Below are 23,815 nucleotides of genomic sequence, written 5' to 3'. Positions count from 1 at the left end.
CAATTTACTGCCTAACGTCCTATAATTAAGACTTACAAAAAGTATCTTAAGAAACATACATCTCACTTGCTCTTTATAAATAGTACAATTTTGCTTTAAAATGTTCAGATTCTTCTCTAAAACTCAGGTATGAAAATGGGTCTGAGGACAATTCTGTTAGATAGACTCTAAAAGAAATTGAGAGCTTCTGAGGATCTGATATCTTAATAGCAAATCTATGAGAAGTGGGTACAAGTGCCATGTCCAAAAAGCGTCTAAGGGACAACGCTGACAACATCTATCATGGGGATTACCTTTTTAAAAATGGACAAACTGGGGCAGGTTCAGAATGGATAAACACAAGTTCAAACTGCATCACTGGTAGAACTGGAAATTAAGTTTGAGGAACATGATGGCATTAAGTTTTAGCTATTAAGTTAGCATGAATAAAAGAGTAGGAGTCTTAGCAATGAAAATTCCTCTCTATTCTTTTTTCTCCAAGGGATCAGATCTGTATCAAATGACTTTGCAGAAATCTGATGCAATGGGATTTGGCACCATGTATTACCAGCAATATACTAAGGCAGAAGGCAGATGAACTTAAAAGTCCTAAGTCTTAGGTTCAAATCAGGGTTCTGCTTCTTTCTACATGACTTTGGGCCAGTCATTCCACTCCGTGTTTCCTCTTTTTAAAGATCAAAGGACTGAACTATATGACCTTGTATGTCCCTTCTAGCCCCTATAACCATCAGATCTTAGACCTAAGCTATAATATCCCCTTTTAGGAAAATCAAGAAGGGGCTATTTCAAAAATATAAGCTCCACTGCAACGTAATTTGTCCTTTACAGTCGTATTTGAAAGCAGTTCACAAGAAACTGCCGACTTAGTCACCACACACTATAAAAATCAGCTTTAAGGAAGGTAGTGAATTTTACTGCGTGAACTTTTGGCCATATCACATCAAGAACAGTGTTCAGCACTTCAGATTTAAAGCCAGACAGCCTGTTAAAGTTATCAACAACAAGTGAAGGAGGTAGTGTTAGCATCATTATCCCCATCCCACAGGTGAGGAAAGAGAAGGAGTGTAGAAAAAATGACCTGCCCTGTGGTTGCAGAACCAGCACCAAGGTCCTTTTCACTACACAGCACTAGAGAGGGGTAACCATTCCCCCATTTTTTCCCCACCTGTGTTCCTTATTGGATAAGGACTTAAATTAAGATTTAGCTAGCACATAACTGTTAGGTCAACATTCTAATCTCTGCAAAACTAGGTCTCTTTCCCAGCAGTAAGTAAAGCAAGAGCAAGTAATTGCACATGTCACATGTCAAGGGAGGGAATATAGCAGCATAGTTCTTATGAGGTACTTATACAACGCATATTTTCAAACAAGCTCCAGTGTAGACAAGAAATAATGGAATTAATTTATTTTTTAGAAAAATAAGATGAACTTGGACACCAATAGCTTCAATTTTATGTATACAATTCATACAGTTGAATGCAATTATTTACCTATGTTTGTGATTTTGAAGATGACAGTAATACTGTTATATTCCAATCATACTGCATAATGTACAAATATATAGCTACATACACAGGGATAGAAAAATGACAGTGAAGCTATAGTCCAATCCATAGGTTCATACATTAAATAATTAGACGTTCCTAAGTTTTTCTGAGAAGTTAGTATTGCACATTTCCTTTCCCTATCTGAAATGACTGTTTAGAAATCCTTACACTTCTTAGGGTATGTGTCATACAGATCATAACTCAATACAAATCCCCCCCCACAGGTTTCCTGATGAGATTATAGCACTTAAGTTTATACACAAAAGTTTATAGAGTAAAATATATTGGTCGAGTAAATGGCAATAAGTAATGGAAAAGCTATTAAAAAAATGGCAAGTCAATATTAGCTACAGAATTTTAAAATGTTTTATTATGTAGGTTCATTTACTCCCAACACACCAAATTGAGAAAAAAAATAAAACTTTTCTGACCATAAACAGTAATAATTTACTGAATTTATTCCCTGATACATTTTATTATATGACATTTTCACTCTTCCATTAAGACAGCTAAGTCTTCTGAATTTAGACAGCCAGCAGCATTGAAGCAATGTTAACATTAATGGCAGAAACCCATTGCTTTGTATATAGTACTTATCCCAAGAGTCTTCAAATAGTTTGCTGGAGCAACAGCCCAATGCCCTAAACTCATGTGATCTATCCATTGTGATTTATAAAATGAATGCAAGTCAACAGTATAATAGCTCAAATATGTACCTCTAATAAATATGCTATAGTCCAGATGAAGTATTCAACAATGAGACCATTTAGAAGACGGAAGCCATCTTATACAATAGTAAAAAAGAGAAACAGATGCTTTCCTAACATATCACTCCCCACCCCGCCCCCCCAACAAATAAAAACCCTATGTCAAAGAAGAACAACTACTGAATTTTCCCAGCAAAATTTAATACAGTTCAGGTAAGGTGCTAGCTATGCTGAAAGTTATTTCTAGCTTTGTTGTGTTTTTTAATGGGAATCAGAAAATGATTTTAAAAACAGCAAAGCTAAAATTCTAGCAACATAATTTGTTTTCTTGCATTCTTCAAATCAGCCTTCTGAAATGAGATAGTGAAGGAAGCTGATGATGAATGAATGAAAATCACTGACAATATTGCCAAACACTGGTGAAAGATGCAAAAGAGTTTCTATTTTAATGTGGGAGATACAACAGGGAGATCATCCCTGTTGGAGAGTAGTGGCCTGGGAAGGCAGTTATGTTCAGGGAAGTCACAAAGAGAGCAGCTCAGTAACATACCTCAGTATACTAATGGTAGTGATCTGATCATACTTCTCTGATGAAAATCAGAGGTGGAGTGGGGGAGGGTGAGCACCTGCAGAAAATGGCCTGGATGAAAGTGAGGAACATGGTCCCTGGGAGCGCTGAGCCCGGCAGCTAAGCTGTTCCACGGCATGGCCTCTGGTGGTCAGGTGTGGCGGGCAGAGGAGCAGCAGTAGCATAAAGTGGACTGAAGCTGACTAACCTCCGAGCCAAGCATACGGCCCAGACTAAGGGCATGACTAAGCACATTCATGCTTAACAATAAAAATGCAATTATCACTTGGCACTTCACAAATGGGATTCAAAATTAATATAAAGATTGCTTTCAGTGGGGTTTTACTCTGAATGTCACTGAGCTAAAGCACGGCAGCCCACCACACACTGGACTCTGGATAGCACGAAGGCTGGCCCTTCAGGTGGCCTGATCGGCAGTGGGCAGTGCGTCTGCAGCAGCTTTCTCATCCTGTTCAGGCCTGCCTGCATTTGGCCGGGCTCCGGGCTCCACCTTTGTACCCTGGCCCTCTACCTGGGGCACAAGAGCTGCTCCTGGCCCCTTGCTCCCCTCAGCTGCCATTTCTGGAGCGACACCGTTCCCCGATGGCTCTGGGGCCTCCTCTGACAGGGCTGTCTGCCTCCTTCCTTCCTCTTCCTGCTGCTGCAGCAGCTTCTCCACCTCGATCTCCAGCTCCAGACTCTCCTCATCAGCCTCTACGTCCAGCTGTTGCATGAGCGCCTCCAGCTTCCGGGCCTTGCGAAGCTCGTTCTGCTGGATGATGGTGCAGAGATGCTCTGTCAGGTGCTCCTTGATCTCTGTCTTCCGCTGCAGGTCCAGCTTTGCAGCCACATACTCAGCTTCTGCCTTGTCAAACCGCTTCCTGCAAGCACAGGGACAGAGGTGAGCATGTGCGTTCTCTGGGGGAGTAGAGGGAGATCCTGAAACGATACCAAAATCGAATGAGCAGCCTCACAGATTAGTGCTACTTGGCCTGGGAGTGAATGGGGAAAAAAACAAATGGCAGACAAACAGGTCTATGAGTTGCTGAAACCTCCAGGATTAATGTATTAATACAGGACTCTTTCTGTACCTCTACCTTCCGTCCATCTTTTGTTGTTGTTACAGCATGTTCTCGCTGCTCTTTGTGAAGACGTTTTCAGGGTTCCTGAACGGGCCACCGGGGGCTGTTCGTGAAGGGCAGACAAGAGATGAAAAGTGCAGGTGTTTGTGTCAAGGTTAGAAAGGGTGTTAATAAGGGCCAGAGGCCACAGAGAACAGTAAGAGGTTCAGTGAGGAGACAAGAGAGATGGAAAGATATGGGGAAAGAAGTATAAATAAGACTGGCCTAGGAAAATTTCAGAGAGGCCAATGCATTTTTTTAAACAATCTAGAACAGTCCAAAAAATTGATATGCAGGGCTGGTATACTATTACACTATTTATTACCTTATCTTTCACCTCAAAATAGATAAAACATAAAAGATCTTCCCTCACTTTTTCTCCTAATAACTTTCCCATGACTTAAGTATAAGATGCGCTGTTGTATTCATTTTTTTTAATAGTTGAGGAAATTAAGACACAGACTTATACCAGAGGTATAAGCCATGTTCGTGGTAGAACTGGGACTGAAACCTAGGCAGATTTTCTTACTCCAATTGTCATTTCCAGTAGATGATGATACATGGGAACCATCATATAAAATTTATGAATGCTGCATGCTAAACATATTAAGTGAAATTATTACTAAAAATAAAAACTCAAAACCTTCCCAGCTCTATGGACACCAAAATCATGCTGCAGGTTCTAGAATTAATTCTTAAAAATAATTAATACTCTTCAATGGTTTCAAAGCTCATCTTTGAAAATAATAAACTAATTCGATAATTTTATCTTCTGTTCAATTTTATACACTATGTTTTATATACTGCCTGTACTCCTCTTCTCCGAAGCAAACCATTACACGGCTTTGGTATTGTTTAACTGACCCCATGATTAGCAAAATAATACTTTGATGTTAACTGAGATTCTGATACAGATATTAATGATGTTAACTGGTAAAATGATACAGAGATAACTCTCTGTATAAGAACATATGTGTCTGGCTTTAAAATAAATTAAATGCAAACACTTTGGTGATTTACCTACAGAGTAAGAGCTCTTTGGGAACAATAATACACATACAGTATTCACAAGCATAGCTAGCAAGTCTCTACATACTGCCTCTGGTGAGGGACACCACAGACTTGCAGGGAAGTAGGGGTAGAGGACGCTTGGGGGCTACACAGTTCTACAGAGAATATCCCCAAAGTTCTTGCAGTTGGTGAAAAGAATATTCATAATCAGGGTTTACATATAAGGAAGTATCTAAACAGAGAGCTCCTTTAGAAAAATGACTAATATGTGAGAATGAAAAACAGTTAATTCTCCTGATCTTCTCCTTTAGCAGGTAATGATCCAAGCTGAAATATAATAAATGAACACACTTTAAGTCATTTTAGGTTAAAAAAAAAAAAGATCTTGAAAATGAGTAGGGATTGTTTTATTTGTACTTGTATTACCAGTACTTGACTTAATAAATACTTGTGAACTGGGTGATTTATATTAAAATCTTAGTTTTTAGGCATGTATTTATTTTTACATGTGGATTCTGTTCCATAGTTGGCATTACACTTCTGTATTACAAAGACTAAGCTAAGAGCCTCATCAATGAAAGAAAAGAACAACAAAATAACACAGATAGGAGGAAGAAATAGATGATTATCACCAAAAGTCACTTCTCTTTTTTATATCTGCTGGATGAACCAAAGAATAAAACACAATCTCTCAGCACTGGAGTAAGGAGGCCCTGAGTTCAAATCTGGCCTCAGACACTTAACACAAAACTAGTCGTGTGACCTTGGGCAAGTCACTTAACCCCAATTGCCCTACCTTCCCCACTCCAAAAAAAAGCAAAAAGAAAAAGAAAAAATCTTAAAAAAATGGTAGGTACTGCCCTTTTCAGAAGCTTCTCATTGATTTGGGAACAGACAAAGCCAAAAGAGAAGCTGGCCCATGGTATACCAGTGGCATGCACAGAAGGGAAAGATCACTTCTGGCTATCGTGATAAGACAAGGTTTCACAAAGGTGGCGAGAAAGACCTAAGCTTGAAGAAACGGTAGGATTCTGAAGAATAAAGTATGTGATATTAACTGAATAATGTTATAAAAGAAATCTGTTATTTCTCAATCATCATAAATCCAGATTTCAAGAATATGGTCTTAAGCCCATTTTTTTTATTCATTCATTCTTTCACTCATTCATTCATTCATTTTGCCTTTTTGGAGGGCAGTTGGGGTTAAGTAACTTGCCCAAGGTTACACAGCTAGTTTTTTTTGTGTGGGTGTTAAGTGTCTGAGGCCAGAACCGAACTCAGGTTCTCCTGACTCCAGGGCTGGCGCTTTATTCACTGTGCCACCTAGCCGCCTCTTAAGCCCATTTTTTAACACGATCTAAAATTCTAGGTAACATTCATAATTTTGTCATTGTCTGTCTAGGGACTCAACTTCAGTCAATTAATAAAAATCTGTTGTTGTTCAGTCATGTCTGACTTTGTGACTCCATGGACCATAGCATGCCAATGCTGTCCATGGAGTTTTCTTGACAAAGATACTGGAGTGGTTTGCCATTTCTCTCTCCAGTGGATTAAAGCAAACAGAGGTTAAGTGACTTGCCCAGGATCACACAGCTAGTAAGTATCTGAAGCTGGATTTGAACTAGGATCTTCCTGACTCCAGGCCTAGTGCTTTATCCACTGAGTCATCTAGCCACCCCAAATAAAAGTTTACTATCAATAAATTCAATCACCCAGGCTTAAGATCTCCTGATCTTGGAATTCTTCTCTTTCACTTGGTCTCCCCAAATCTTAACAGTCACCAAATAATACTGATTCTGTTTTAATATCTCTTGTATTCATCCCCACTTGTTCATTCCACTGCCAATATCCTATTTCAGACTTGTACTACCTCTCCCGTCTACTCTACTGTAATATTTTTGTAGACTCACTACCCAAACATTCAAACTTCAGCTTCCTTGAGGTATAAGCAGAAGAAATGAAGGACAGTTCTGAAAGTCCTTATTAACACGGGGAAGGAGGGCCTCTGTCAGGGAGACATACACACACACACACACACACACACACACACACAGTAATACCCACGGGTTAAATTCAGTCTAACTTCTGTCTTGTAAGGCCCAAAAGCTAAGAATGGTTTTTACATTTTAACATAAAACTGCATTTAAAGTGTAAAAAACATTCTTGGCTGGTAATACAAAAAACAGGCTACTGGTTATAGCCTGCTGCCTCCCTGTTCTAGACAAAGCACCTACTTCAGCCAAAGCATTCTGCAGTGTGTCATATTACAAAGGTTCCCTGACTCATTGCCCAGATCTGCCCCAGGAAACGGCTCCCAAAGGTATTTCACTCCATCTTTCTCTCTGTCAGTGTCATTACTTGTAGGTGCTGTGTAGAAAAGGCACACCAATGGATGGGGAGTTCAGGCCCAAGAAGGAGCACTCTCCCTTTCCCCCTCAGCTCCTGCCCCCATACTTGGCAGGTGTTTTAGGAGTTGTAGAGACTTAGTCCTCCTATGGTGATCAGCCCCAAGCACTCTCTGTCTCTCTCACCCTCACTCTTTTCCCACAGACAGAGCGCCGTCCAGATTCTCCCTGTTTCCCAACAAGGTTCAGATGTAGCTTTTCCCCCTTCTCTATAGCTTTGCTTACACAGCAAAACTGAGTATAATCCTACAGAGGAAAATGGCTGAACAAGTTATGGTATGTGAATGTGATGAGCTTTAAGAGATGATGAAGGGAATGATTACAAAAAAACCCAAAAAAAACTTGCATGAAGTTATGAAAAGTAAAGCAAGCAGAACCAGGTGAATAATTTACACAAAGACAATACCGTAAAGCCAAACAACTTTGAAAATCTTGGGAACTCAGATAAGCATAACAACCAACTATGATTCTGGAGGATTAATGCTACAACGTGAGGTGACTCCGTGTAAAACGAATCATAGGAGGGAGGCAGAAGAGAATGGCCAACATAGACATTTATTCTGCTTGACCATACATGCTTATAACAGGGATGTTCCTGCCCTCAACTAGGGAACAGATGAAGAGAGGGAGTGGAAGGAAGGTAGATTTTTCCAGAATGAAAAAAAATAAAATTAATTAAAAAAACCCCAACAACCTAAATCCTGCCTCCAACATTTGCTAGCTGTGTGACCAAGGTCCAGCTCTTTAAAATCTTTAAGCCTCAGTTTTCTTATCTGTAAAATGGAGATAACACCTCACAGAAAAGTTGTGAAGCTCAAATGAGATAATCTATGCAAAGTGTTCTACAAACTTTAAAGTCTACCTGTTTACAGGACGGCCCCTAAGCCTGCAATTCTGTCCCTCCTCTCTCCCCTATGTAATCCAGGCCTGTCACAATCTAATGTAGCCTTCAAAGACCTGTTCAAATATTGCCTCCTGGGAATAAGAGATCTCTCCCCTCTGAATTTGCACAGTATTTATAATCCTCGTATATACTTATCACAAATATAAATAAAATAACACAAGGTAAAATAAGACTCCCCTTCCATACTCTCACACACCTTCCCCACCTCTCCCTCTTAACTAGATAGCACAGTGGAGAGCGCACTAGTCCTGGAGTCACTTTAGTGGACAAATTACTGAACCCATTTCCTTCAGTTTCTTACACTGTAAAATGGGAATCATAACAGTACCTACCTCCTAGGGCTGTTGTAAGGATCCAATGAGATGTGTCTGGAGCACAGTAGGCTCTGTGTGAATGCCCCCAGCCCCACCGCCTAGCCAGCAGCAGGCACTTCAACAGGAACTCCTCTTGTGTCATCAGCATTCTATTCCATGGTAAAATTCACTACATCTTTAACTCATTAAGTAAAACTAGCAAGACAGAAATTAGTAATATTTTTCAAACAATACTTCTGGGGATATCGTCCTCTTTCTCTACTAGCCCCTGTTTCACTGTGGTTTGCCCAAAGGCTAGAACTATGCTATTACATTGTTAATGTTAAGCATGCATGACACTCTTTTCATATGTAGCTTTCACAACAAAGGCTTATAGCACCATTTAGAATGTTTTTCTGGCAATACAGTGACTAATTACATCTAAAAAGATATCAATATTCTAAAAGGCAGTATAGCATAGAGTATCAGTGAAGAAGTTCTGGTTCAATTCCCACTTCTGAGACTTATGAACTGTGGGACCTTGGGCAAGTCATTTAACCTTTTAATGACCCTAGGCAACTGTCCAGGACTATAAGCTGCAGGAATGTTGTGCTGGGAATTTTCTCTGTCAAAGAAATCATAGGTCTAGCTCAAATAGATAAATAAATTGAAACACCCATATAAAGGCTATAATTCATACAGAAAACTGGCAAACTTATTAGCTTCAAAGTACGAAATGATAAGGTTTACTCTATGAATGAATATTGGTCTCCTTCCCAGTGATCTTTTAACAGAGATTTGTCACAGCCAATACTTCAACTCGTGACCTGAACCCAGGATCTCCCTCTCCTCTCTACAAACTTGCCCTGACAAACATCCATTTTCTCTAATTTTTAATCTCTTCCAGTTCTACTGGTTCCTTCCCTTCTGCCTACCAACAGGCAAAAAGATAAAGATCCTCCACGCTTCAAAAAACATAAGCAACCTTCACTGGCACTGCTACCCCTTCCAGCGCTCATGCTAGTTTTCTCTTCTCCTTTTCATGGTCAAACTCCTAGAAATAAAGCTGCCAGCACATACTGAATCCACTTCTGCCCCCCTCTACTCCTTGAAATGTGGGCTCTGCCTCATAGCTCGATGAAGTCGTTCCTCTGAGATTACCAATGACGTCTTCACTACCAATATGATGATCCCTTCCCCGTCCTCATTCCTCAATTAAAGCACCTGCCCTTTCCTCCTCCTTGATAATGATACTCTTAATTCATGTTTGTAAGGCATGGGAAGGTTTGCAAAGTGCTTTACACACACACACACACACATCCCTCTTATTTCCCTGGGTTTTTGTGAAACTATTCATTTTATGGTTCTCTTCCTCCCCAGTCAGCCATCCCTTCTGGCCTCATTTGCTAAATGATTTGTGTCCTCCCTCCTAGGTAAGGATTCACCCAGGGTTCTCTTCTCTGTCCACACTCTCTTGGTGATTTCTCATGGGTTCAATTATCACCTTCAAATAGAAGACTTGTGAAATTACAGCCCATCCTTTATCATCAACACCTACTGGATATTTCTAAGTAGATGGCTTGTAGGCATCTAAAACTCAACACAGATAAAGCACAACTCATCCTTCTCTCTTCTTTGCTTCCCTATTTTTGCTGAAGACGTGACCACCTTTCCAGGGACTCACTTTGCAAGCACAGAGACATTTGGACTCACCTTTCCCCTGGCTCTTAAGCAGTGGCCCCTCCACATCTGCTAAGTTCTACCACTACAACATCTCTTGTATAGGTGCCCTTTTCTCCACTCACAGAGCCCTAGTTCAGGCCCCTCTTACCTCATCTGGGAAACCGAATCACTTCCATTTGAATTGTCTTAGAAGATTCTGAAGATCACCTGGCAGGATAAGGTACCAGACACTGAGGTCCTTACTCAAATTAAACTGCCGAGCATTCAGACTCTACTACAGAGAGCACAACTATGATGGGCTGACCACATTCAAATGCCAAACATACACTTGCCTAAAAACCTACTTTATGAAGAACTCACACAGGGCAAGCATTCATATGGAGGTCAGAAGAAGCAATACAAGGACATTCTCAAAATCTCTCTTAAGAACCTGGGAACTAATTGTGTGACATGGGAGACACTGGCATAGGCCCTGCCCTCATCAGAGAAGGTGCTGTGCTCTATGAGCAAAGCAGAATTGAACAGTTCAAAGGAAATGCAGGATAGGCAAAGTTAGAGTAATCACCCCAAATGTTCACATGGACTATTTGTGCCCAACCTGTGGTAAGGCATTCAAGATCATGCTGTCTGATCCATAGTGATGCCATTTGGTCCTCCTCAAGAAGGTAGGAAAACAACCAACCTCCTCTAGACAACTGGAATCGTCTCCCTGCCTCTGATCTCTCCTCTTCAGACGACTCCCTTCACAGTTCCTAAATCAATGTTCCTACAGCACAGGTCTGACCACATCACTCCTGTGCCTCTAAGGTTTTAATGGCTTCCTCTGCCTCTAGCATAAAAAAGAAACTTCTGCTTGGAGCCCAAAGTCCTTCCCAAATTGGCTCCAACTTATCTTTCCAAGTTCACTGTGTATTCTTCTTCACATGCTCTATATCCTAGCCAAACTGGCCTCTCTGTAGCTCCTCATACTTAATGTTCCATCTCCCACCTCCAAGGCTGTGAATAAGCTGTCTCCCATCCCCTGAATGCACTATTTCATGTGCTCCCTCTTCATCTCCTACGGGCAGAATACATCCATCCATTAAAGAGAGCTCAAGAGCCAGCTCCTACACGAGGCCTAATCGATCCTCTCCACCCAAAGAAACTTCTTTATAGCATACTTATATGTTGCTTCCCACTATATAACTGTAAGCTCCTTGAAGGGAGGGACTATTATTTTTGTCTTTTTATTGTCAGTACCTAGAGCACAGTAGGTGCCGAATAAATGCTTGCTGAATTGAATCTTAAACCTCCAGTTATGATCTTATCGATGTTCATTTAGTAAGTTAATTACCAAAGTCAATTCATGACATCTAATGGCACATAGTAAGCAAACAAAAAAGTCACAGGGAGAACCACAAGCCTCTTTCTTAAACACTGAACAGTGAATTGAAAACCACAACCAAGTATTTCCGCTTTATTAAATTGTTATATAAACATTCTGATGCTGTGGTTTACCCTGGACTAATGAGGCATTCTGATTGATTTCTAGTGTTACAGAGAATGATGCACAACTGAATCATTTACACAGAACTCCCTTGTGAAAAGAGACAAACCGGAATGATTAAAGCAATGCTGAAAGGAAAGGAAGACCCTCAAAATTGGATTTAATTTTATACTCTTTTATCTGTTTGCAAAGTCCGTGTAATTCTTTACATGTGTTATATTCATTTTATAATTATGCCACAATATTTTCTTTCTTTAAAAGACAAAACAAAACAAAACAAAAACCAATGGCTGAAACCAAGGAACATGATGATATCAAAACAATTTGTGCAGTATAGATTGGGAAGAAAAGAATAAAACTGTTCTGGGAGGAAATGTTTCAGTTTTAAGTTTTCAAGATAGGAATACAAATATTTTAAGGAAAAATGCATATAAAAATTAAGAGTACCCCTTCTATTTCATACTCCCCCTAAAAAAGGTGGGGGAGGGAAGAGCAGCTAGGTTCAATGCATAGAGCACCAAGCCTAGAGTCAGGAGGCCTTGAGTTCAAATCTGACCTCAAACATTTATTAGCTGTGTGACCCTGGACAAGTCACTTAACCCTGATTGCCTCAAAAAAAAAATCAGTGACCACTTTCATTAATAGAAATATCTGTTTTTGATGCTTCTTTTTTTTCCCAGAATACAATTTTCCCCATAGTTAGTGCTTACCGAGCATAGGAATAGTCCAAGCTTGCCTGATCAATTCGATTCCGTAGGATTCCAATGTCAGCTGATACCATGTCATCTAAAGCCTGTAACTCCTTCTGGATCCGCTGTAGTTTCATGGTCTCTGCCTGAGTCCTTTTAGATCTAGGAAACGGGAAACAGAAAGCTAATTTTGGATAAGGTACTCATAATAACACAGCAAAGCACATTTATACTATGCTTTCAGACTGATGAGGCAGGAGGAGCAAATCCTATGACCTCTGATTGACAGAAGATGAAGGGAAGGTTCCGGTTGAGGAAGGGACCTGAGTCAGGCCAGACAGTCAGTAAATGTAATAAGTGGAATGAGAGCCAGCATTTGGACACAGCCCTCCAGGCTACAAATGCATCGAGGGCTTCTCCATCATACTGCAGTTTCTCTTTGTTCCTGTCACTATCATAGGCTTAGAACAAACTGTATTACAGACCCACAGAAGTGCATTACTTTTTTTTATAAAGCCTTCATGAGGAAACTCCTAATTTTCTTCAGGTAATATAACGAATCAATTCTATGTTTCCATTCTTACAGTCAAGTTTTCTTAATTTCCAAACTAAATTCTCCTTCCTGTTTATAAGTCAATTATCTCTTGTCCTAATTTACTAATTAATGAAGCTCATTCTCTATTTACATAATTCAATATTAGTTTAAAATACCCACCCACACACATAATGATTTCCATCTCATTTCTTGAAAGAGAACTCTCTATACATAAGTTGACTATCACACATTGCTTTAAAGATCCACAAGCTGTCATCTTTGGTATTCAAGAATTAGAAACTAGATCCAAATGACGATGTTTCTCAGTTCTGCCCCTAAGTACTCTCCCTGACTTCCACCCCAATCATGTATTCGCTAAATAACAATAATAACTGATTATATAGTATTTTTAAGTTTGGAAAGTATTTAACTTTATATCATGGGAGTCACACAAGAAGTATTTTATGCCCTTTTAGCAGATGAAGAAACAATCTCAGTGACTGGCACACAGTAACACCATGTGTCAGAGGCAAGATTTGAACTCAGTTATTCCTTCCTCTATTACTCTCATCAAATATATATAGCCTAAATCTTGTCTATGCCTATAAGACATGTAATACTAATGACTCCAAAGAATTAAAAAGGAATATCTAAACGTAAGAGGGACATGGAGAAGCACATGGTGTTGTGAACAGGTTACAAACACCTAACAAATAAGACACTACAAAAAGAATCGCTGTAAAAGAGATCACCAAAAAGAGGCCAGGATGGTCCTGAGGCGAGAATGAAGCTCACTGGCAGATAACCCACTGGGTTCTCCTGGTATCCTTACAAGGTGCAAATACGCCTCTAGGATAAACTCACAGGCATACGGGGATGAAGGATAAACAGGCACGGATGCATTGTGATGTGCATCACTGGGGGGAACAGCCACACTGAGGAGCCCACGGATGTGTTTTGAGCATGTGGAGTCACCGTTTAGTGGCTCTGCCTCGCATTCACACACCCGTGTTCTATCTCATCTATGTCTCCCTTTCAGTGATGTTTAACTTTAGCCATCAGAGCCTTGAGAACGAAGACCATGTTTATAATTTTTGGATGAGTCTAGTACACTGTCCCACACATCTGTGTATGTACCCGTATAAATACTTTTTATATTATTATAAATATTTATATTTATATAATATTATATATATTTATAATATTATATCATTTGGAGTAAAGAGGGAAACGCACAAACAAAAAAACTATTTCTTTTCTTGGGATATAATAAAGGAAGTATTTACCTTTATATTTTATAAAAAAGATAAAGATTTTTCCACTGGCAGAACAGAAATCAGTTTTGAGCCTTCAAGTGGAAGATCAGACTTCCTCTAACTTCAACCTCACACAGCCAGAATTCTAAAGTAAAAAAGATCCTGAATTCTGTAGCAAAGACCAGAAAGATTCTGAATTCTATGATAGAGACCTTATACCTTATTCTGATTTCTCTCACTCACATATTAATTCAGATACAGATCTCACAGATCTGAAGCGGCAAACTAGAAATAGTGGTGAGGGTGGAAGATGCATGTGTATCAGCTGAAACAAAGCACACAGACACTGATGGTACACACTGAAAAACTAAAAAGCAGACTGCATTTTGTACATACTCTAATAATGGGCATCATCAGGATGATCCTAAATCATCATGAAAAACTTAAATTTGTTTAGTATCCTTGGAATTGTATAATACTTTTTATAGTTAAATGACTTATCATGAACTAAATAATGAACATCGAAGCAACATATTGCTTGTAACTATTTATGTTTAAGGTAAAATAAATATAACTTTTGTCCCTTCTAGGTTCTCATCAGGACTCTGCTTGTCCACCCTTGCTCACGTTCCTTCTCTGCTATCAGAGGTAAAGGGCACTCTCTCTGGTTCTATTTTTTTCACTTGTATTATTTCACAAAGGTCTTTCCAGATTTCCTTATTCTCCTCATTCTTGTTCTTAACTGCACTACGGTATGTCAGTACATTGATGAACTATATTCATTCAACCATTTCCCTTCTACAGAACATTTACATTGCTACCATTTTTTCAGAATGACAAAAATGCCGCCATGTCAATCTTTGAGCAGCTATCTCTTTTTTGGTTGTTCCCCATGTTTATTTTAGGGTATGTTTCCCCTCCCCCAAAGAAACTACTGTGTCAAAGTGTATGATTCATTACCTTTTACTGCATCCTGCCAGATTATTGTCCAAAGATACCATAAGTTGCAATTCACTGAAATAAAGGATGCTTCTCTACAACCATCCAGCAGTATTTTATTGCTTCTTCATTATTTTCTCCAGTTTTATGAATGGGACACACAAAAGTTGTTTTAATTTGCAGTTCTCTGATCACGTAATACATTTTAGAAATATTTCTAACAACTTATAAAATAAAGTTTTGATTCTGGGGAACTCTATCAGGTCTGTCTATAATGTACATCTGACAAAGTTGTTCACTTTTGAGTTTCATAATAGGTGACATTTCACACAAATATACATGAAAGTGAACAAACCCATTACTCTTAGTTCTCATCTTCTTCCTTGATTCTAGTCATCACAAGTCTAGGTTCATCTATGCCTGACAAGCTTTCAGGGCAAGAATCTGGTAGCAGTGGTGGTCTTGGCTCAGACCTGATAGGTCATTAATGGAGGGAACTCCTTGTGTAGAAACTTAGTAACACTGCTGGCCCCTAAAGTGACAGTCGTTAAGAAAATATAATAAGTAAAACAGGCAAGAAAACCACTGGAAGGGTCTACATGATTACAAATATCATTCCTTACCTTTCTGCAATAGCTTTGGCCAACAATGCTTTTTTCCGTTTATTTTTCTCTTCCATTAGTCGTTGCTCTTCCTGGAGGACTTCCCAATGAGATTTTTCCTGCCTGGTCAGTAACCAAGAATAAAATTGGGTTTACATAAAAAAGTTCCATCTCCCCCATTCCTTTTACCTCCTCCAAAAGCAATGATTTTGCCACATAAATGTCCCTTTAAGAGTCCCCATTAAGAGTTTTTATGAATACATCTGTAGCTAGTCATCTTATTCCAACAGTAATAAAGAGGCTGATCAGAAGTAAAGGTTTAAAATAAATTGGGTCATTAAATCCCTTCTGTGTGTATATTCTAAGAACAAGCAACTGATGCCAGGGTATGGTGGTTCATTTGTAGGGGCACTGGCATTAGATTATTGTTGTATAAGGAATCCAATAAAATGACCTGAAGATGATGCTTCTCACTATGCTTTTTCAACTATTATATATGGCCCTGATCATAGAAGGTTGTGGCCATTTTAATATTCATTAAACAATGACTAGTCAGTGAACATTCAGAACAAGAAACATGAGAAACAAGAGCCAGCGTGGCTACATCTAGACTCGGTTCTGCCAGACCAGCCTCTTCTCCTTCCTGACAGGTTGGCTAAACTGGTAGGTAAGGAGAACATGCAGGTTACCTATATCTTAGCAAAGTTTCTGAGAGAGTAGACAGTTATTCTTCTGGAGAAGATGGGGAGAGGTGTAGACCAGACAATGACACAACTAAATGAAATCTAAATGACTGAATGGTTGGACTGTTAGTGAGTTAGCATAAAGGTGGCAGGGGGTCTCTAATGGAATACCTCAACGATCTATCCTTTGCAGCTTAACATTTTTATCAATCCCTTGGATAAATGCACAGATGATACAGTCATTAAATCTGCAGATAACACAAAACTAGAAGGGCTAGTAAATACATTAAATCCAAAAAGATCTTGACAGTTTCAAGCACCAAGTGAATCTAATAAGATAAAGTTCAAGAGATTAACATTAAGTCTTCCACCTGAGTACAAAAATTAACCTCTTGTGTATAAAGCTAGCTTGGTTAGATAGCAATCTGAAAAAGACCTAGGAGTCATAGCGGACTGGAAACTCAATGAGTCAGCAATGAGACATGGCAACCCAAAAAGCTGAAGTCATCCTGGGCTGCAGTGAAAGATATAACTTCCAAGAATAAAGAGGTTCCACTTATACCACTGTTACATTCAAGTCTGGGCATAACCACTGAAGGATGCTGATGAGCTAGGGAGTGTGCAGAAGACGGTAAACAGGACGATGAAGGAGCTTGAGGCCGTGCCACATGAAGCCTGACTGAAGCAGATGGCTAGCCTGTAGAACAGTGTACTTAGAGAGGACACAGTTATCTCTTCAAGTATTTAAAGGTCTGTCATGCTGTGGAGGGAGTACACTTGTCCTGTTTAATTAGTCTTCAAGCCTAGAAGCAGGAGCCACAGGGAGATGATGCAAAAAAGGCAAATCTAGGTGCCAAGTACAGCAAATGCTTCCTAAAAATTACAGTAGCCAAAAGTACAATGGGTTGCCTCAAGGAGAGAAGCTCCCCCTCTTTAGACATCTTTAAAACAGAGCCTGGATGACTATATCAGACATGCTACAGTGGGATTTCTAACAAATATGGGCTAAACTAGATAGTTGTGGAAATCCCTTCCAACTCCTAAATTCTGTGATTCTTCAAATTCCCCCACTTTCAAATATATTTCTATAGAACAAAATTCATCCAGCTAAGTGCCAAAGGTTGGATGACAGACAAAGAAAAGCACCTATAGCAAAGAAAAGAGTTGGGTTTTTAAAAAATTCCACCCCAAACCCTCTCTTGTGCCCAGCTTCATCATTAAGACATACTCTATCACATATACTCTCCAAGCAAGGAACCCAGAAATGGTTTTCACTTCCCAAGTATTTCGTTTCCCAAACCTAGTACATCTGAACAACTTTCAAAGTTATGCTTTCCTCTCCAAACCTACAACCATGATGTGGTTAGGTCTATATTAAGATAATTTCTCACTCAGAGCACGACTCCCTGCTTCCATGACTAGTCCCAGCTTTCCACATTATACCATGTTTTCCTCCTTTACCTATTATTACTCTGATCATATCATGTCTATCCTCAGAGCCCTTGCTGGAGGGTAATTAAATTTACTTTCATAAAGCACCTAATAAGTACAAAGACTGGGTGCATAAAGATAAAGAATGACATATGCTCTCACCGAGCTTATCATTTATTAAAGGGATAGAACGTGTAAACAGGTAAGTCGAGGCTAGGTAAGTGGAGGAAAAGGAAATCATTACAAAAAGACAGAGGTGGGAAGAGAATTACATCAGGAAAGCTTTGCAGGAAGGCGGTACCTGAGCTAAGCCTTGAAGGACATCAAGATTCTTAGTGAAGACGAGGAAGTCATGCACTCAGGAAAGGATGACAACTAAAACAAACCTGCGGAGGCAGGAGATGGCATTTCAAATCCAGGGAACAACCAGTAGTCAAGTTTGGCTAGGAATTAAGTTACTGTGTGAAGGTGGGTAACATGAGGAGGCCAGAAAGGCCTGTATCTAGGTGTGGAGCCTGGAGGTGAGACAAATATCCTGAAGGTTTTCAAACAGGGCAGTGATAGACATGGTCAAGCCTGTGCCTTAGGAAGGCTGTTTTGGCACCTATAGGGAAAGCCCAACTGGAGAAAAGATAAACTAAAAACAAAACAAAAAAAAATGTAAAAAGCAACAAAAAAAAAAAACAGACCAATCAGGAGATAATTCCAATAGTCCAAGGAAACGGGGATGAAGCCCTGACCTATAAGGCGGTGGTCATGTTACATACACTGGAGGGCATAATTACCATTTGGTTATTTTTACCTAAATATGTTTATGACAAAGAATGGTCCTATTCTGGGTAGATAATTATGCCCACAAATGACTGAAAAAAAAGACATCAGTATAATTTATTTTTAAAAAAATAATTCAAGCTATTCAAAAGTGGATTGGGCCACATTGCAGAGTAGCAAATTCCCTGGGCCTGGCCATCTTTATGGCAAGGCTCCTGTTGAGGATATTACAGAGCAGTCATGCTTTAACCTAGCAGTTAGATTAGAGGAACTCTAAGGTTTCCTCAAATTTTTAAATGTATGGTAATCAGCTCTTAGAAGACAAGAAACATTTAACTCACTTAAGTTTCATATTCAGTAGGACCTGCAGAAAGGCACTGAGTAAAGGATTTTTACATAACAGGAACAAGCCTCAGAAAGAGATCTGATGAATACATATCTGAAGAGATGCAGAGAAGAGACAAAAAAATGAATGGTATCCAATCTCCCCAGGGAGTCATAAATTAGAGATAAGAAACAAAAGTAGTGAATGTAGAATAAAGTGCTCAGATGATCAGACTGTCTTACTTAAGTCAAAGAATAGCAAATTCTACAGGTCTTCAGCATTTGTACTAAATGAGCTACTGTAGTTTCAGTAGTGAAAAGAGTGTACTTGAAATGTACCACCAGTGTCTGTCCACCTCTTCCCTGTGCTTTCCCCTTTCTTACTGCCCCATACAGGTAGACCCTTTCTGAAAGCTGAAGAGTGAACGATTTTACAAAGGTCAGAAAACTGACATCCAAATTTCCAAGTGGCATGTTCTAAGAACAACTTCTTTCCACTATATTTCTAGGTAAGAACACATTATAACATATAAGACATTAAGCTTCAATTTCCCTAAAATCCAATGATAAAGAACAAATGGAATCATTTTCATGGTTATATAGACTTACTAACAATTCCACTTTCTTTTTTTCCAATTTACAGTTTGGTTTTGGAGTAGCAATCTCATCTTTTTTATTGGCATTATTACAGGAATTCTCAAGTTCTGCTTTTTTCTGTTGATCTCCAAAGCTCTGATGCTTCTCATTACCACGAGGAGAGGAGAGAAGAATAGGAGATGAGTGATGCTGCTGAGAGTCAGCTCTCTGTTTTGGTGCAAAAAGCGACTGCTCTGGAGGTACTGCTGGTGTGCCAGCCTGAAGTCCAAGCTTTTGGTTTTGTTGCTGAAGGGCCTTTTCACGTTGTAGCTGCTGTCGACTTTTGTTCACAGGGTGGTGACGCCTCTGCCGTTCAGCAGGCTCAAATGGGTCTACGTAAAATACAAGGAAAAAATTATCTTTGAGAGTAGCAGATTATAAATCACTTTCTACTAAAATAAAAAAAAGCAACACATCAACACTTCAGTAGAAACCAAATTTTGGATCTCAATTTTCTCATCTTTTATATTGCACACACAGCAATAGAAAATAATTTTCTGGTTCTGTCTTAAACAGCAGTCATGCCCCACTTTCGGTGCTCAATAAAACTTCTCTATAGAACAATTCTGAAATTTAACCACATGCAGATTAGCTGTCTGTAAACTACTTCAAAAGATCTGTTATTTCATCTCTGTGAGTAATCACACCACTACAGCCAACTATAAACACCCTAGGCTTTAGTAAATGTTTTTAAGGGTCCCTTAAAGCCAACATCACTTAATGATCAGACATGCCCTAATATCAGCCTAGCTTTATTTGATTGAGATGTCAGATCCTTACATTGAAAAATTCTACACATTGTTTACAAGATCAAAATCAACATCTATCTTGATATCTAATATTAAGTGTGACAGTACAAGTGGGGAAAACAGTAAATTCAGTATCTAGAAAAGTACTCTAGTAAATAAGGTTTGGAATGAAAAACTGAAAGAGGACATGGTTTGTAGGTTTCTCAGAAGAAGCATGCCAGTATAATATTTTTTTTTCTTACTTTAAAGAGAGTTAGAGGGTACTAGCATGAAAATACATGTACAAAAACAATGATTAAAAATGAATTTACATACATTTATACAGATCACACATAATACTAATAGCTAACATTTTACACAACACTTTAAGGCCTGCACATAGCTTCATATATTATTTCAACACACACACACACACACACACACAAGTTCCTTGAAGCAGGCAAAATTTTTAACTAGTCCAAACATTCCACTTTTTTTCTACCTCATCTAATTAACATGACTACTTTCCATCTACTTTCCATGACTACTTTCCTTCTACTTTCCATCTCTCTAAACTAAAATCAGAAGCATTTACCTAAGGTTCATACAGCTCCCCCACAAACTCTATTTAAAGCAAAAATTAAAGGTATGTCTAGTTCCTCTCTTTCCTCCCCACTTCCGGACCTTTAACTTCTGGACACACAGACCTATGACAGTTATATGATGTTACTCACAATCATCCCCAATCTTTCTCCTCTCCCTAACTTCCCTGTTTCCATTTCGGGTATCAGTATCCTTTCAGTTACCCAGGTTTACAACCCTGGGGTTATGACCAATCAGTTACCAGGTTTTGTTGACTGTATCGCTATAACTTATCTGCCATCTTCTTTTCTCCATTCAGAAAGCCATTATCCTAACTCAACACCACATCATCTCTCCTCTAGTGACTAACAGAAGAGCATCCTGATTCCATCCTATACACAATGACCTATGTGATATTATTAATGCAGAGGTCTGACCATGTCATTCCTCTACTCAACAAGGCCTAACAACCTCCAATTACTTCTAAGATAAAATACAAACGCCTGTTTGGCAAGCATTGTTTATGATGTGATTTTATACTTGAGTACTGTGCATGCCAATGCAGAAAGACAAGAAAACAACACATTGGTATGTGGATGCTGAGTTAACTACGCTATGGCCTCTTTAGTTTCTCGATTCTAAACCATATTTGCCTGTGTCTGTTTTAAAACATGATATTCTTTTTACAGTCTGTATCTAGAATGCCTTTACATGATCATTGCACTATATAACTATGTTACTCAATACACTCCGTGGCTCCCTACAACCTATAAAATATAAATCCCATTTGATATTCAAAGCCCTTCATAACCCACATACTCCTCAATCCAGCCACACTGGCCTCCTTGTCATTCCACTAACAGGACACTGACTGCACCTCTCTGCTCCAGGCATTTTCTTTGGCCGTCCTGTCCCCCATACCTGGGAATGCTCTTCCTCCTCATCTGTCTTCTGGCTTCCCTTCAAGTCCCAACTAAAACCCCACCTTTTATAGGAAGCCTTTCCCAAAGAATCACAATTCTAGTGCCTTTCTTTTGTTAAATATTTCCTATTTATCCCATATATAGCTTATTTGTATATATTTGCTTGTCTCCTCCATTACGTCATGATCTCCTCAAGAACAAGGACTGTTTTCTGCCTTTCACTGTATCTGCCAGGCACATTAGCCTGGTTAACAGTAGCAGTAGCCCCTTAATGCTTACTGAGAGTCTGACATAGATTTGCTTCACAAACTCTTGTGTTCCACTTAAACCTGCCTACTGGTCCCACACTCACAACATTCCACCCTGGTGCCTTTGAGCACCCACCCACACCCAAACATCCTCCAAAGAGAGAATGCATTCTCTCTTTACTTTTCCATTCCAGTCCATACAAACTGATCTTAGGAAGATGTAAGCTTGACCAGGACATCCCCTTATTCAATAAACTCCAGAATTAAATATAAAATTCTCTGGAATTAAAATCCCTTCGTAATCTGCATCCCTCCCCGCCTAATTTCTAGTCTTTTCTTTCAATTCAATTCCAGAAAGTTTTTTACCTTCCTTCCTTCCACAGTTACTCTGGCTTTACCTCAAACCCCTCATTCCACCTCCCCACTTATGGCACTGCCACTGACTGGCCCCCAGGGCTGGAATGTTCTCTCCAGCCTTCCTTTAAATCCAAGTTAAATTCCCACTTTTTACAGGAAGCCCTTCCTGATCCCTTTAAATATAGACTTTCCTTTAAGATTATCTCAAATTTATCCTATTTTTTATTTATACTTGGTCGTTCTGTTTGCACCTCCTCACTGGACCGAGAGCACCTTGAGGGCAGGGACTACATTTTGCCTGGATGAAAGGTGCTTAATATAGTCTTGCTGACCAACTAACCCTAACTAAGGTCATTAGGAATTTCTGATACGCCCTCCCCTCCGTTTGTATTTATTTCGTATACACATTTTATTTGCACGTGCACATATATTCGATATTTAAATTTCTTGGGGGCAGGGAATGTTTAGCTTTTGCCTTTTGATGCTCAGAGCTTGCAGCAAGCACTTAATAAAAGCTCTGCCTAGCGATCACACTTACACTAAGAGCTTATTATAGACCCACCGACCCCGGCTTTCTCCAAGGCTCAGCGGAAACGTCTCCAGGCATTTCGGTTAAGCACCCCTCCCCCATTGCTTGTGTTTATTTCACAAATAACTATCTATTTACACTTGTTCCTATTTCCGTCGGATGGTAAGCTGCCTGAGGGCAGGAAGCTTTAGCTTCTGCTTCGTAGGCTCAGCGCTTCCAGCAAGTGCTTAATAGAAGCTCTATCTATCCACCTGGTGTAGCTCTCGCAGTGTCTGGCACACAGCAGGAGTTTAATAAAGGTTTGCCAGCAGGATTCTGCCCGACCTGGGTCTCCACCAAAGGGTCTCTCACGTTCCTCCCCAGGACCCAGGACCCAGCCCCGCCCCCTCCTCCCCTCCGGGACCGAAAGGACTGAGCCACCTCCCGGTTCGTTACATTTCTTCTGCCGCAACCTCCGCAGCTCCTCCTCGGAGAAGCCTGCCCATCCTTGCGCCATCCGCCCGCGCCTCTCCCGGGCTTCCCAGGGATACCGGAGCCTTCCAGGTTCCCCGGCTGCCAACGCGACCACCCCAGCACGTCCGGCCCTTCGCCGGCTGGGGCCATCCGCCGAGCCAATCAGCGCGCCGCATTCAGAAACAAGCCCCACCCCACCTCCGGCTCCTTCCCATTCACTCAGCGGCAGATATCTTTAGGTGGCCGAAATGGTGCCTGATTGGATACCGCAAAAGATCTGCACACCATACATTCCCCACCACACCCTACACATCTTCACCTTCCTGCAGCGTCTCATCCTTGATATGGTTATCAGTCACAAAAGGAAAGCCTCGTGGAGCTTCGGAATAAAATTGAATTTTTTG

At 39.9% G+C, this 23,815-nt stretch overlaps 1 protein-coding gene across 2 annotated transcripts; it reads right to left on the bottom strand.

The window, feature by feature from the left end:
- Nucleotides 1-1,390: 1,390 nt before the first annotated feature.
- GORAB (golgin, RAB6 interacting) lies at nucleotides 1,391-23,598 on the bottom strand. Of its 2 annotated transcripts, none has more exons than XM_069094758.1 (5): nucleotides 23,379-23,598; nucleotides 19,569-19,923; nucleotides 15,768-15,869; nucleotides 12,436-12,576; nucleotides 1,391-3,703 (listed from the first exon to the last, which is right to left on the bottom strand). In XM_069094758.1, the coding sequence occupies exons 1-5, from the start codon at nucleotides 23,452-23,454 to the stop codon at nucleotides 3,241-3,243; spliced, it is 1,137 nt and encodes a 378-aa protein (XP_068950859.1). In that variant the 5' UTR covers nucleotides 23,455-23,598; the 3' UTR covers nucleotides 1,391-3,240. The 2 variants fall into 2 exon arrangements, with proteins under 2 accessions (XP_068950859.1, XP_068950860.1); XM_069094759.1 differs by having other exon boundaries at nucleotides 23,394-23,594.
- Nucleotides 23,599-23,815: the final 217 nt, after the last annotated feature.

The sequence above is a fragment of the Petaurus breviceps genome, unplaced genomic scaffold, assembly GCF_028583685.1.
Source record: "Petaurus breviceps papuanus isolate PSGF00001 unplaced genomic scaffold, PetGlider_PUasm1.0 220, whole genome shotgun sequence".
Lineage (NCBI taxonomy): Eukaryota > Metazoa > Chordata > Mammalia > Diprotodontia > Petauridae > Petaurus > Petaurus breviceps.
Note: the sequence above shows the minus strand (reverse complement) of the source record. Positions and strands in the feature narration are given on the sequence as shown.